At 40.7% G+C, this 16,507-nt stretch overlaps 1 protein-coding gene across 1 annotated transcript; it reads right to left on the bottom strand.

Annotated features, from left to right (window-relative positions):
• Window positions 1-4,582: 4,582 nt before the first annotated feature.
• Window positions 4,583-16,471, bottom strand: PSMA6 (proteasome 20S subunit alpha 6). Its single transcript, XM_037396134.1, has 7 exons — window positions 16,293-16,471; window positions 12,143-12,237; window positions 11,304-11,385; window positions 10,896-11,051; window positions 8,757-8,935; window positions 6,471-6,565; window positions 4,583-4,791 (listed from the first exon to the last, which is right to left on the bottom strand). Exons 1-7 carry the CDS (start codon window positions 16,366-16,368, stop codon window positions 4,734-4,736), a joined length of 741 nt encoding a protein of 246 aa, XP_037252031.1. The 5' UTR covers window positions 16,369-16,471; the 3' UTR covers window positions 4,583-4,733.
• Between the last annotated feature and the right edge of the window lie 36 nt (window positions 16,472-16,507).

Below are 16,507 nucleotides of genomic sequence, written 5' to 3'. Positions count from 1 at the left end.
AAGTCGGGAGATGTCCAAGGACCCTTATTGCCACATGACGGATGCACAGACTGCTAAGTCCTTGTGTTGGTTATCTTTAAAAGGGACATTTTGTCTTAGATTCCTGTTGTACATGCAACGTGACGAAGATGGAGACTTTAAACATGACCGCTAAGGAATAGAATCTGCATAGAGACAACTCCTCAAGGACATTGTCCAGGCACAAGATATGTTAATGTTGTTAACTTGAAGATATACTAGGTCCTTAAATGGAATGTGCTGAAGATATACTAGGTCCTTAAATGGAATGTGCTAATTGTCCAGGTGTAACGTACATTGATGAGTTCTCGGAAAGTTAATGAATAGATGTGAGTGACTTCTATAAACAGGGGGCTGAAAGGTTCCCTCGGTGTGCATGATTTTGGTGGAGCGATCCCCCATGCAGCCAGCGCTGCCGAATAAAGATAACCTCCGCTCACTCGAATATTGGTAACTGGTTCTTCAAATCACTGGGAGAGAAAACAAACGGATATAATTTACTGGCCAAACCCCCCCCAGTTTGGCTTGTGTGTCCTGAGCTGTACCGCACACTACATCGCTAAAGCCTTAGCTAGGAAACTTATTGCAGAGGCTCGTGGTTCAATGTATATATCAGTTAAGCCACAACAAATCGCCCAGCAAGGCCACACGGTGCATCTGCAGCGCCAGGAAGCTCAACGGTAGCTAACAGGTTCTAAAAAGGACCAGGATTAAAATATTAACCCCCCAAAATGGAAGCACACACTTCTTTGTAGATGACTCAATTCTGCCAAATGCAGTTAGCTGGATTTTGACTTATTGGTATGCTGGGTCTGTTTATTCACTGGTTTACAAATACAACATTACAGTTCCCATACTGAACATTGCAGCACAGAATTTTCATAGATGATGGTGATACAGGTAAGACTACTATGAAAGAAAAGATTATCATGCTAAGAAAAGCTTGGTGAGCAGCAGCAAATACTGCTGATAGCTGAGGTTTCTGACGGTCATTTTGGAAATGCAAGTTAATCTGTACAAACATAGTACAAGGGATAGGAGAAAGTGGGCTTTTTTTTGAGGCTTTGTTTTGTTTTCTGGTTTTGGTGTTGTTTTTTTTTTTAAAGAGTGAGAATCATGATAAATAAACAAAATCCAGATACTATTTTAAGCAGCTTTGCATAAGCACGTGATGATCCTTGGTTTAGTTCGGGCATGAGAGGTTTAAGTTCACTGTTCCAACGGATCCTGAACTACAGGATGTCTTGCATTGTTTCCAAATAGTTTGGGTTACAGCAAAACAAGAGAACAGAACAAATTGTTACTAGCAAGAACTGGCTGGAACAAACTACGGCAATTTAAGAACTTCCCATCTGAGGAAAAAAAAAAAAAAATCACTGATTACAAAATAAAAAGTAATGGCCCTATTGTTACTACCCTGTTAGTGCAGGGATTTTCTACAAGAAAACATGAATATGCTTCACAAAACTTGACTTCATGAGCCAACAAGGATGCTGTTTTGCAGAACTTAAAATAGCAGGCTTTGCTTCTGTGGTGGGGGGCGGGGGGGGGGGGGAAGGGAAAGTTATTTAATTTTTTCTTCAGATGCCAGCAAGCTACAGATCTAGTGCTTTCATCTTACTTCCAACAATGTGCACTGAACCAAAATATTTCTTATTTGGTATACTCGGACCTTGGCTTAATGAGAAACAGGACAGAGAAGGTAGAGAAGAATGCAGCATATTATTCCAGATCATTAAAATTGCTTTCATGTATCTACACATACTTGCTCCACCCGAACTTTCCGTTTACCTCTCTGTGCTTAAGACTGTCGCCACTGGAGGCTTTACAGTGAAAAGGTATGGTCTAACACCGTCCACTGATTCTGTACCAGACGTTGCACTTAGGAAGCACCAGAAATCCTAGAGAGGCTCATTACTGCCAGCCTTAACATCTTGTGTTTCCCTGCTGAATACACAGACAGCTCCTGATGACCCACAGTTTAGGTTAAGATTCCCCATTAGGCTATTTCTTTCTAAAATACGTGCCGTTACTGCTTCTGGGGATCCCTTGTGGGGTTGCTCCTAAGAAATCCAGATGCTTTTCACGGAGTCCAATAAATACTGATTTACCTAAGCTGATTGCGTGTACTTGGCATTTGCATCCTTACAATCTGCAGCACAAACAAAGCGCACTGGGAACGTAACACGGACACAATTACAAGGCTGTGCAGAGGCAGCCCAGTTCAGTATAGATAACACTGATCTGGGTCTAGTATGCAAATAAGTCTCGATCCTGTTTCCTGCTTAACTACTCGTGCATTTACACTGTAACTGCATCTACCAGAGTTTTCAGCACTGGCACAACAAACCACAAATACATGGAGCAAGCCCAAGTCTGGTATGACTCAATAAGCTCTACCCAAACCAGAAGCGGTGGGATATCATGCATACTCTGGTTTCTCTGGAAGCGCCAGGTTTGAAGCAGCAGGTGATACCAGGTACAGATCAACACCAGCCGTGGCTGGTACGGTTTGGTTGCAGGTGCTATCTGCTCCAGGGGGTGAGGAACGGGATCACACGTACACGTAATACATGGGGTTTTCCCATGAGGTCAGGTATCCCCATCTGTGTAGCCGCCTTATCTTAAACAACAAAAAGCTTTGGCTGAAAAAGGAAAACCCCCATAATTGGTATGAAAAAGAGAACCATGCATTTTCACCACAGGACAAAATACTAGCAAAACCCAGCATTTCAGTTGTTGAGATTTTAACTTTGCTAATTAAAAAAAAAAAGATCCAACATTCCTCATTAATATATTCTAGGCAGCTTATTTCATCATCTCTGAACACAAGATGGGATGTGCTGCATTGCAAAAATGTAAGGTATGAGCAAACACCCATTGCTCTCAGAACCACCACCCGACTTACACAATCACATGCAAGCTCCAAAATTTAGAATTAAAGGCGTTGCAGGGAGTTCTGATACTAAATAGTATGCAAATGTGCTCTAGTCGTATGGCTCCCCGATTGTTATCTTCCTTTCTATATGTTTTGTTCAAGAAGTCATTAGTGAAGTTGTATATACACAAAGCTGATCAAGAACCAAGTAACAGTGGATTATATTTTATGGCAGAGTAAATGATGACTTGTAACTACTCAAATTCCAGGTTGTTATACAACTGGAGTATTAGGAAGAAAGGTCCTAGGAAGTTTCAGAAACTCAGCTGTCACTGACAGCTGGAACGACACAGACCTTTCCAAATGTGCCACTAGTGTTTGTTCTGCCAATTGTTGTGCAAAACCACACAGAATTCTCAGATAACCAACACCAAACCAGCACTATCTGACATGAGGGAAACTGAAATTTGGAGGCACTAATGGAAATTCAGGAAGCTTTGTAAAGTCAGCAATTCACAGGACATTTGAATCTCCTCAATTTAGTTATCACATAAGGTTAGCATTATCTTTTATTAAAACCACCAAACATAGAATTGCACCACCTTTACTACAACCAACTTGAAAAGTACACATTCAAGGGGCTTTAACTGTAAAGCAAAAAGAAAAAAAATTAAGCTATCCCAGTCCTCTGATGTCTCAGGAGGCCTTCCCCAAAGGTCTCAAACAGACAAAAAAAAAAAATCAAAGACAGTTTTGGAGTAATTAAAGCCAATAAAGGAATAGCATAGCAGATGAATAAGGTAAGAAGCTAAGTTGTAATAGAGCTTGGCATTCTTCCAAGACTACTCTCATGCTTACCCAACAGCTCAAAATGCCTGGTGATCTTCCCTTTCTCCTGTGTCTCCTCCCTCACGACTTCAATCATCTCCCTTTTTGCTGCTGAGGCTGAAACCTCTTCAATTGCAGCAAAACAAAAATGCGTTTTTCTTCACCTCAACTCACGTTTTTGCAGTCTTCTCTTTTGTCCTAACCCAGAACATTTGAAGGAGCAAGGGGAACTGCTTCCCAGAGACATTCTTGTTGATGGACTTTGTCTATGGGCCCCATCCAGCCCCAACACTGTTTCTGGCACTGCCCAAAGCCTCAAAACCAGGTAGGTGACAAAAAGCCAAAATCCCAAAGTACACTGCATATAGAATCTATTCCCCTAAATAAATGTTAGCTTCAGAGCTGTTTAATTATAGCATATGTCTGTTAAATTCACCACCTGCACCCCACATATATCAGTCTAAATGAATGCACTGGGAAGTGCAGCTCAGGTTTTCTCCTTCAATTTTTGTCCTATATCCTCAATAAACACCTGAACAAACATTAAGATCGTCTTAATTTCCCCACAGTTAAACCAGTAATGTTATAAGCCTTTCAACATCAGGGCAAGAAAAGAGAATGCATGTAAATGTAAGAATTATCTCAAGACATACACACCACATAATCTGATATAAAACTTTACACTAGGAGCCAAAGAGCTCAGATGAAAAATACAGTGCAGAGTATAAAATTTCTCTTAAAATACAAGTGAAAGGCAAGCAATCATCACAGACATATTCAAAGTCATCAAGCATTTTGATAAGAATTTCAGGGAACTGAAAGATTTTTTAAAAAAATTACATTAGGGGAGACACCAAGTATTTCAAAAACCTCTGTTTTATTTGTACAGAGTAAAATACATCATATAGTGAACATTGTTTTCCACCCATAACCTAAAGCCATTAATATGTGTCATCTTTTCACCAAATATCCTGGCCAGAAGCACAGACAATGGAAATGGGAATGCTAATTAGTCTCTCTCTGCCAGAGCTACAAGGTGCACATCAATCTCCGCTTCTGTAAGGATCCTGAAAGGACAAAAAGAAACCTTAAATAGCGTAAACTATTCTTCCCCTTAAACTCCAACATTACAACCTAGTATGTACAGAAATTATTTTTATACAATGCATTTTTCAGCCCTTTCAAGACCTGCTACCAGGGCCACAGGCCAACATTCCAATTCCTTTTGAAAAATAAAGGAAGAATCAAAGGCACTAGAGACCAAAGAGGTAACACATGGTAGAAAAAGGGCAGGGAATTCTTCATGAGCAATCTATTTACAAGGTGGGACGTGGTGAGAAGAATGGATATAATAATTAGCACGATGACTCCAGGGGGACACCAATTTGCACTCTGCTTGTTATCCATCCTTTCTAAACGGGGCATAAGATCGGTAAGTGAAGTCTGGCAGAAAGCTAGCACCTGACCCTTGAGCAGCAGCAGAAAGGGGGCAATGCAGCTCCTGCATTACTTTCTCAAAAATGCTGTGCTGTTCTGTTGCCCTAAACACACACCACCAAATGCAAAACCATCCATCATCACCATGTCAACTTCAAACCGATTAGGAAGCACTCAAAAGACTGCACCTGTAGGACCCAAAGGTTTGAAGCCTCTCTCCAATCCCTACCTACCAAGTAGCTAAAGTGCAGAGGACTTTTCTTCCCCACTCAGCTGTTCCTCTTTCTTCTTTTTTTATTTTTCCTCAATAAAAAAAGCAATGAAAGACTAACTAAGGCAGAAATAACTGAACTCCTCTGCAGCAAGCCAGACTTACCTATATTTTAGGTAAGACATACCTAGAGGGTCCTTTTGCATTAGCAAAAAAGCCCCAAAACTTATTCTCCCACATTTCATGCATATGTCTGCAGCTACACATTGTTTTGGGAGGTGGCTGTCAAGCACACTGTATCTGATGTGAGGTGTAGCCCTCAGCAGGAAGATTTCCAGGTGTTGCCTCGATAGATTGACCAAGTAACCTTGCTGCACTCAGATTCAGGCAATAACAGGGGAGGAAGGAAACTGCAGGTGTCTTGCTTTTGTGCTAGGTGGGAATGCAGTGTACTCAAAAAGTAAAAGTTCAGCCAGTTCCAAATCACTGCAGTGATTTTTAAATCCAGGATCTTTTAATCTTTTTAAGTTTAAATCGAATATTTCAAATCATACAAATTCATAATCTATTAACTATATACTGGAGATGTTAAAAGCTGCTACAATTACAAGATAAGTAAGAATCACTTAAAGATCACATTTAGAAAAGGATTTAAAAAATCAAGGGACTTGAAAAATTTTCCCCAACATAAACCCAGACTTTACTGCGTTAGCGGTCACAACTATGATTTAGAAGTGGACTCCAGATATTAGTACAAAGAAAATTTTTTATTCTTTTAAACATGAAAAAAATCACCTAGACCAGATTTAACTACATTTTAATCATCACATAAAGCCAATACCCTTTTAAGAAACAAAAGGCAACACTTTTGTCCACTGGATCCCTTAACCATATCAAACATTTTAAAACTGTTGTTTTTTGGTTTTTTTTTTAAACAGTGTATTTTACCTCTACATATTCTGAAGAGTTACAAGGAATAAAACCTCCAAAACTTCACCTTCTGACATTTATCTTTTTCTTGATTTACCATGACACGAAGTTAAAATTAACTGCACATGATCAGAGAAACACACGATTTTATCAACACCGATCACTTACCTGAATTTAGGATTTTCCACTGTAACTACACCAACTTCTATTTCTGAAGGTTTGAAATCAATGGATAGTACAGTAGACAGGCATGTTATTGCTGTCTGAAAGAACACAAAACCCCCTATCATTAAACAGAAAGCACCAAGGCTTTTTTTTTTTTTTTAATAGACATAGCATGAACAACTACCCTTCCTTCTAGTTGTAAGTTATTTTTAAATTATTTCCTTCCAACTCAAAACCTCTGCTGAAAAGTTTCAAATAGTCTCCCCTTGTTACAGAATACAGTACCTCTCCAGGTCGTCTCCCTAAAAAGCCCAATCTACAGGAACCAAAGGGGCATGTCATTTTCATAGCAGAAAAAACCAACAACCCCAAAACCTTTTATCATGCAAAGATTAAAACCCCAGGTCCCAAGGACAGAAGGTGTTTCATCAGTGGCAAACAAGACAGACACCACCATTACAGTCCAAGATTACTCAAAGCACACGTCACTTACATAGCTTCCATTTTGGCTTTGCTTCTGGTAATTAAAGTTATGTTGGTTGTTTTTAAAAGCTGCATTTCATCATGGCTTAACTTATTTTTTTCCCCCACCCTAATCATCACCTGTTTTTAAAGGCGTTCTTCGCAACCGCACTCGTACTTAACTCTGCAGTAGGGTCACAATAATGCTAAAGATGCATTCCTAAAATGATGACTGAGCCCAAAAAGAAGTTCCATAAAACAGCTATGTAGCTAGACGCTTATCACATCAGTTATTCTGATCTGCTGGCATTTAATTCTGATCAGTAATGCGTCAGGAAGCGTAGAATACCAAACAAGGCTTTCCTAAAGTTTATTTTTAGTATGTTGATAATTGATTCTGCAAGAATTCTGTAAGACTATATAGATGTCTTATGAGAAGACTGCCAAGTTGTAAAAAAACAAAACCAAAAGATCCGAAATGAAAACCAAAATTCTTATCCTTGGAGCATTATCCCTAACACACCACAAGCTTTTTTTTTTTTAAAAAAAAACCACAAAAAGGCAGCGTGCCTGTGTGTGTGAAGAACGTTACAAAAATGCGATTCTTTTTTTTGTTTGACAGACTCGCTTCTCCCTGTCACTGCTGATTTTTAGAGTAACACGTTTCTGATCTACATTCACAGTCTCAGCATTTTTAAAAAGACAACAAAAAGGTACAGAAGCACATCCAGGATTTGACTGGCAGATTAATTACCAGTGAAGTATTTGTGCCATACCATGGAAGTATTATGAATTAAAAACAAGAATATGAAAAGACAGTTTCATCTACCTCCAACAGCTCAGCTAAGAGACATGCACAGTATAATAAAGCAGTGACAGAAAAACACATTCAATATGAAAAATATTTAGCCAGGATAAAAAAGGATCTCTGAGGTAATTTCAAATACATTCAATTTCAGTATGCTATGATTATTTACCCCTCTCAGGATCTTTTTAAAGAAATTACATATTAAGGAAATCAGTACTTATTAAGGTATAGACATCAAAATTCTGAGTTTTAAGCTGAAGAACTTTCAGTTTAAATGGTACTTCCACAGTAACGTAGACTTGGAAGTAATTTAGCTGATGGTCTGAATCTGCATAGCACTCACAGGGATCTTAATACAGTAATCTCTTTAATTTTACAGGGGGGGCAGCTGCTTAGGTTATTCCTCATTTCAGCTGCTGATCTTGTGATGCAGGAAACATACCATTGTCATACATATATGATAAGAACAAGGCCAGGCAGGAGAAACAGGCGAGCCATGGAAGAGGACTGTTTATAGACAGTGTGAGGGAAAAAGTAAGGATGATTTATAAAACAAGTTCACTGGCCAATTTTATAAGTGGGATACATTCTTATAATGGGCCTTGAAGAACCGTTTTCACAGTAGGCATAACAACTGGTGTTATATATACTGAACTGACAAAGAAGCACTATCCCGTCCTGTTCAAAATGCTTTCTAACATGAAGATTGTTTTAAGTGCCACTAAAAGAAAACTGTACTGGCTAGTAACGAAACACCAGCTGCAGTAGGAATGCCACAATTACAGATTCTGCTTCCGCTAACGTAAAGGAGAAAAAAGCAGATGAGATGACTATTTAAACATTCGCAAAATGCCTGCAAACGATTTTTTGTTGGAACAGCTACGCTTGCTCTGACAGCAATGCAGAACTGTAAGAAAACAGGAAAATGCCTATCTGCATTCCTCTATATCACAAACCTACATACAGCATACTCATTGAAAATACTTTTAACAAATCTTTATTTCCTTCTGCTGGCCTACCTCTACTGTTTGTTCATATGTCCAATCAAATTTCTTCTTTACTTTCTTTTCCAGAAAACTGGTTGACTCTGTCTGTTTAACTCCTGCAGCTGTGGCCTTGAATCCACAATAGTAACCTGCCGGATCACACTTGTATACCTGAGGGCCGTGTTCTTCATCAATACCAATCAAAATCATACCTTGAAGAGAAAAGTTGTTAATTTATTTCCTTCCCCAATTTTAGCCATTTCATTCAAGTGAAGAGCAGAATAGATACTCCTTTCCTGTGAAAAACACGCATGCACAGCAGTACATTTTTGGGAACCTCTTTCCTCTTTCTCTCTAATTTGCCATTTCTTACCAGCATCTCATTATCAGGTACAAAACTCAGTTTAGTGCAAGGTACATTTCTGCCATTCCCAAAGACTGCTACTCATTAAACAGAAACATTTTTGCCAGGCTCAGTGCCTGAAGAATCACAAAGTCAGGAAATACACAAGTTTAATCCCGATACAAAGTTAACCCAACCACAGTTCGCATCCTGTGTATTATAGGACACTTCAAAAGTATAAACAATAGTTCTATTAACGTGCCTTTTACTGGAAAGCAACTTTACAAATCTATTGAAACTAATGGAAATATTAAAAGATCAGCTTTAGATTTCTTGACTGTAATCATAAAAAGCACTGCATTACATCCCTTTTCCTCTTTTAAAGGAAAAAAAACCCCAAAACTGAAATGGAATGTGGAAATATCAGAACATAAACCCGAGTCTTTGAAGACCATTTGACTAGGCACTTTCAGGTTGGACAGACTTCAAGTAACACAAACTGGTCACATCACTGAAACGCATTTGTGTTCACCCACACTTGTATATTTACAGTTGTATAGTCTCAATATACATATTACAAATAACTCAAAAACAATACTTGCAAAAAACAAAACAAAAACCAAACCAAAAAAAACAAACCACCAAAACAGAACAAGGTCAAGGGTTTAAACTACTTTTACTTCACACTTGTGTAACTTCTAACTGGTAGTTATAGCTGATAAGCTATTACTACAAGAGAAAAAAATTTCCCATCATCTTTTCAAAAAAGGTTAAGGAAAGTTAAGAAAAATACACTTTTATTCATGTATTTAAAAAAACTCCAAAACCCAACAGTTTCCAGTAGTATCAAGGCACACAAAATACCAAGGGAAGAAAGAAACAATAATTCCTGAACATTACAAGCGGTACAAGCATAGGAAAATTGCCCCATCATGGAAACTGTGGTGCAACCCTGAATGTTACTTTTTTTAGTGAGAAGTGCTAGTGCTTACTATGATTACGAGAAGTGATTCATCAATTCTGAAACTATTCTCCTAAAAAAAACCCAACAACCGACAAAAAAACAACAAGAAAACAAAAAGAAACCCAGACAATTTTAATGAAAAAGTAATTGAGAAAACCTTAAGTCTTTTATCTCAGTTCCCGGACAGCCTAACAGCACAGTTATAACTAGCTCACAGCCAAATGAAAGAGAAAAAAAGTCAGAACCAACCCCAGAACACACAGATGACCAGAAATATCTATAAAAAGCAACTCTATAGACGTATTTTATTTAAGCTGCATTTGTTGTTATAAAACAAGACTAGTGTATAAATGTTTGCAAGTGAAATTTTTAAGCACTTCTCTGCATTACATATATCATGGTTCAGAGCAAAAATTATGCAGACTTTTGTCCTATACATAGCACTTAGATCAAAAAAGTCACAAAATCTGGACGAATGTAATTGCACTCTCCATAGATCTTTTTTAACAGTGATATTTATCCAGACACAGACACCAGTAAAAAGAGCATCTCCCATCCACAGACATCACTGCACAGTGCAAACAGACTAAGCCCCAAAACCTAAGGTGAAATAGTATTAGACATTTTAGAGAGGCTAAATCATTTACTCCAATTCAAACGCTAAGTCAATGGTAATAATCATGGCTCCAATTCATGACTTCCAACACTACTCTCTCATTCGGCTGCTCATCCCTCTTACTCCTTCGGTTACATCTGTATTGTATCACAACTGTATCACAAACTGAAAATGGGTGAGAATTTCTTATACTTGAAGTTGAAGCTTAAGACAGGAAACGAAAAGATTAATTTCCTGGAGTATACTTACAGCAACCAAGAGGCCTCATTTCTGCATTTTGCGTATAGACCTGAGAAATATCTGCAATCCTTTTACACAGCATATCCACAGGGATGTCATAGCCATACTTGTACTTCCAGTTAGCAGCCTCATAGCGGGCTCGCTGCACCTGGGATCTGCTGTCAGCTAGACAGAAAGAAGCGATATTAATTTCACCGGACATGTACCATGTCTATTCCTAGCACTGCTCGAGAACGCTAATTCCAGGCCCAACTTCAAGTCATCTTTAAATATACACATTAGAACTTGTTTAAGTTCTCCAAAACCACACTGAGTGGAACAAATCTCCTAGAGTACTTATTTATGTGATGCAAAGTTGGGGAACTACCTAAAAAACCTGACACTTCAGATACTTAAAATAGATGGTGAATTAAATACCTGTCATTCCTGTCATCACACAGCCGATATTTTCAGTAATTCTGAATAAATGAGTCACTGTGTTGGAATCCAGTAACTTGTCCTAAAGAGGAAACAGAAATAATCTAATAGAAAACACTGTCCTTCAAGTACAAGAAAAACAAAAGACAGACTCTGAATGCTCCGGTATCTACAGAAGAGCCCAAGAGAATCAACCAACAGCTACAAATTGTCATTCAGGCTCTCCATTATCTACTGCTATAGGCACATGAAGGAAGAAATAGGAGAATAGCGAAGATAAAACCCATAATATCTGGAAAAGGATGACAGCTAAAGTGTGACCAACACCGAAGTCCTTTTGCCCCTGAAGAAACTTTGAGAACACACATGCAAAAACTTGGATTCTCATTGTGTGCTGCCCTTCAAACACAAGGGTTTTGCCCCTTTGTCAATGCTGTATCACCACTGTGCTGAAACACTCCTGAAAATCTTCACTGCATGCTATTGGTATAACATTTCTGAGTAGGAATTAAAGAAATCAGGAAATTAAGGACAACTCAGCCCTTACAAGCCAAAGTAATGTATGCATGCTGAAGTACAGCAGAACCAACTTCATATTTTAGCTTTATCCTTTTGACAACTACGGAGAAAACCAATATTACAGTACTTGGTGAGGAAATGGACAACTGAGCACTAAGTGGAGCTAGAACCTATAAGCAGAATGATAAGATATTCAATTCAAACACCAATATATGTCAATGCAGATAAATATAATAACAATGTTGCAGAGTCTCACCCCCACCTTTCTTCTCATCTCCTTCCAGTCCCGTCCCCGCCCCCCCGCCCAACAGACTACTTACAGGTACTTTCTTCTGTGTTACAATTACTGCAGAATCTTTCCCACGAACAGCTACAGATGTAAGTCCACCTTGGTTTATAGCCTTAAAAGCATATTCTAGAAAAATACGTAAATGTTAATAAAAAACAGTGTTAGTGACATTAGAGCAATTAACTCTGACACCTCCCCCAACACCAAAATCTCACCAGATTCTGGTCTTTTTAATACTTGTGCAACACTTTGTATCTTTAAAGTCTTTAGTACAACACACACAAGAACTTTCTCATGGGAATTAACTTGTGAAGAGAGTCAATGACTCTCTTCACAAAACCCCTACTACTGCTTCCTCCAAATATTTCTAATAATTTGCCTTTTTGTTCAGTTAGAATGCTTAACAACAACAGAATTTCTTTAAAACAAAAAGGCTGTTCCGCACTTGACCAAAATATTTAACCTTAACCTACAGTGACTGTAAATCCTTACAGAAGATTTTTTTAACATGCAGAAGTTCAGTATTTCAAGCATTATCACCACTGCAAGAATGTAATTTTCTTTTGTAGATTTTAAATGATACAGATGAAACCTGAAATGATGGACCAGGCACAGACAATGGGTTTTAACCTTACTATCACATTTTCTGACTTGACGTTCAAACATTGCAATGCTTTTTATTCACTTTTTAACAAAACCTATGTACATGCCAACTAAACAGCATTATTCAGATAAATATAATGGATTAAGATCTACTTGTTGTGATCCATGCAATAAATTTCCCGTGATTAATGGTTTCAAAAGCCTCAGAAACAGCAACTTCAAAAATTATGATAAACATTAAGAACTTCCTAGTATCTGGTTAGGAAAGGCAAGTTTCAGGTAGCAGCTAAACACAGATGAATTCTTTGTTGGCTGTGTGAATGAAACTGAAATTTATAACATGTCTAACTAACTGCACAGCAAATTGCTAAAACTATCCTCTAAAATAATGGCAGCAAGAAACTCAGCTGTTTTAAAATCTGCAGTGTGATCTATGGAAGGGACTACACAACAGGAGAGAAATAATCCGAAAATGAAAAAACAAATCTTCCAAGAATAGGATCTTAATGTTCCATCTGCTGAGTCAGTGTTGTGGAAGGGCTGATTGCCATCTATCCATGGCACTGTATTTATTACTCTTAGGCATCAGAGCATTTACTGGTTACCCAAATGTGCCACGAAGAATGTTTCCCCTTTTCTCTGCACTAGCTGTGCAGCTCCACTCACCTCTTCACTTGCCTTCCCCAGGATGATCAGTGCTAGCCTGGAGCAAAGCACAGAACCCAGCGAGGCATGAGCTAGCACTGCCCACATACTGGTCATGTTTGAAGCCCCAGGCCACGTCTCTGCAACACCTGTTTATTTACGGGTACAAATATCTGAAGGGAGGTTGTAAAGAAGATGGGCAGAGCCAGGCTCTTCTTTAGTGGTGGCCAGTGACAGGACCAGAGGCAACAGGCACAAACTGAAACACAGGGGGGTCCATCTGAACACCAGGAACACACTTTTTTACTGTGAGGGTGACAGAGCACTGGCACAGGTTGCCCAAAGAGGTTGTGGAGTTTCCTTCCTTGGAGATATTCAAAACCCATCTGGACATGGTGCTGGACAGCCCGTTCTAGGTAGCCCTGCTTGAGCACTGTTCTGTGATTCTGTGACACTTAGGTGGGAACAGGAATAGGTGCCCTCACAAACTGGTTTTGCTCGCAAGTACTGGCAGCCAGGCTTACTGAACTGCAGTCCATTCTCACAGTGTTCCTATTACCATCTGCATTGCTCAGTTTTCAAAGACACAAGCCAAAAAGTGAAGTGGCTCTTACAGTATAACAAATTCAAATTGCTAGTGGCATTTTAAGCCTGTTTTCTGCTATGTAAGTATTTCAGTAGTACTGTACACATTCTCTCTGAAAAGAGTAGCCCCTTGCTGTTCCCTGAATACATCACAACAGTCAGAAACTTAACAATAACAATTTTCTTCACCTCCCCAAATTCCACTTAGCTGAAACATCACCTTTGAAGATAGGAACTAATAGGTGGCAAGACACCACTGATGCTCTGAAGGATTTTAACCACAGCAACAAGAAATAAATATGAAATAACTGTTACTTTTCTAATATGAGATCACTTCAAAGGCACATGAGCTTTGGAAGCAGAAGACAGATCTACGGTAAAATACAAGCATTTCAGTCCAGTATCACTACACTGGAAAACTCCACTCAGGTACTGCCGAATTCCAGCAAAACTTCAAGTTTTAAGGCAGCCTTAAAGCAACACGTGTCCATGGCCATCCTTCACAGCACCTGGTTAATCTGAATCCAACATAGGGACAAGGACATACAGGGTTCAAAAACAACGTAAGAGAGAAAGATAGAAGCTAGATTCAGGTATTTGACTGCAAGCAAACATGAGCTTTCTGTCCATGCTGTGGCAAGGTGCTGGCCAACAGACACACAAGCGTGGCACCGTGCCCAAGTTATCAGCCTGGCTGCAGACAGAGTGAGCTCATACTTGCTGGAAGTTAACTATGCACACCTACTTATTTTTCTTCCTATAGCATACAGGTACTTCAAGTATCTTTAAGACACCTTCAGGCTGTGTGCACACTCTCAAGTACATGCAGATACTTGCTTCTAAGACACCGGTAAAAGATACAGTTACTGCACGTCTCTCATACATTAACCTAATGGTTGAGTATACCCAGGAGGTGGAAAACCAAGGCTCAGTTTCCTCTTTATTACAGGATGCAGAAACCATTCCCAACAAGTAGTACTGCAACAGAGAAACAGCCAGAAAGGCAATGCAAACCAACCAGCCTGTTTTTAACGGCAACGGCAGGTCAGAGCCCATGACTCTTCCATTACTGAGCCACTGACATCCCGTCACTACCATCCACATGGATAAGGCTTATTACGCAAGTTGCATGCATGCCTTATACACACTCCAGGTATAAGACAGCACCTGTATGTAGGCATCTAGTACAGGTAACTTTCTACCTGTGTACAGACACCTACACATAGGCACCTTCTTAGTTGCTCCTTGAAGAAACGACTGCTTGAGGCTGGGCCGCCTGCCCATGAAGCCTATTCCACACAGCCTTCTTCCTGAGAAAAACTCAAGGACAAACCAAAAGAAGCTATTGGCTACAATGGACAATTCATACAGTCTGGTCTCAGCCACCTCCTTTCCTGGAGAACAGATGGATGTATGGGCACGCCATGCAATGCACATGCAGGGAAGCCACTGCAGCTGGGGAAGAGCCACTAAGCCCCAGGAGAAGATGGCATCAAGATGATGCTGCCAAAACAATTAATCTGGCCCCACTGAAAGTTCCTGGAGAATCCTCACAATGAACTGGCCTGCCAGACTGTGAGTTGACTATGCTGTTACAGAGTATTCTGCAGAAGGAGCACCGTAAGGCTCTTCTGCAGAATCTGGTGCACTGTAATAAGTATGAATACAAGATTCAGTGGCCTACAGAAGAAAATGAAGATAGGCTGCAGTTTAATTGCAGAATGTTCAAAGAAGCCTGGAAATAAAGGATGGTTGCTGCTATGTCACAGGCCATGATGTACAGAGCACATGGCACTCAGGTGTAACAAGAGCAAGCATAGGATATCTCCGAACACTGACTCTTACTCTGGCATGCAGGGTTTGAGCAGTTCAGGTCCCATTCGAAACAGCTATTGTGGTTCTTGGATTCCCAAGCACAATGCTTGTAAGTGAGGCAAGAGAAACTGCAAGAACACTTTAGGAGAGGTAAACAGTTTCTGGATAGCTGTCAGCTTGGTCTCCCAGCACCTGAAATCAAACACGGGGAAGCCACAGCAGGTCCCTCTCTGCGGCAGGGGACACTCGAGGAAGCCTAGCCTGGCTCCAGGCTTTCCCTGTCTCGAGAGGATCCCTCTCCCAGGCCGGCACCACCGGGCCGGCACCGCTCCAGGCTCCCACCAGGCTTCTCCCCGCACACCGCGGGAGCAGGCGGAGCGGGAGCCGAGTCTCCCCGGCCACGGGAAGCGCCACGTCCCGTGTCCCCCCCCTCCCCAGAGGCAGCCCGGCCGGGCGGGAAGCGGCGGCGGCTGAGCAGGCCGGGCCCGTGACGGGGCAATTCGGCGGCAGCATCCTCGGTGCCGGACACCCACCGACTTGGTAGAGGCGGCCCTCGGGCGAGAAGATGGTGATGTGGCGGTCGAAGCCGGCGCTGGAGCCTCGGGACATGGCGGGCGCGGGCAGGGGCGGCGCGGCGAGGGGCTCACGGCGTGCAGGGCCCCACCGCTACCGCAGCCAGGGCACCCGCCGGAGCGCTTCCGGGTTACGCGCGCGGCGCAGGCGCCGGAGCCCCCTCCGCTCGCGCACC

Source organism: Falco rusticolus, chromosome 7 (genome assembly GCF_015220075.1).
Source record: "Falco rusticolus isolate bFalRus1 chromosome 7, bFalRus1.pri, whole genome shotgun sequence".
Taxonomy (NCBI): Eukaryota; Metazoa; Chordata; class Aves; order Falconiformes; family Falconidae; genus Falco; species Falco rusticolus.
Note: the sequence above shows the minus strand (reverse complement) of the source record. Positions and strands in the feature narration are given on the sequence as shown.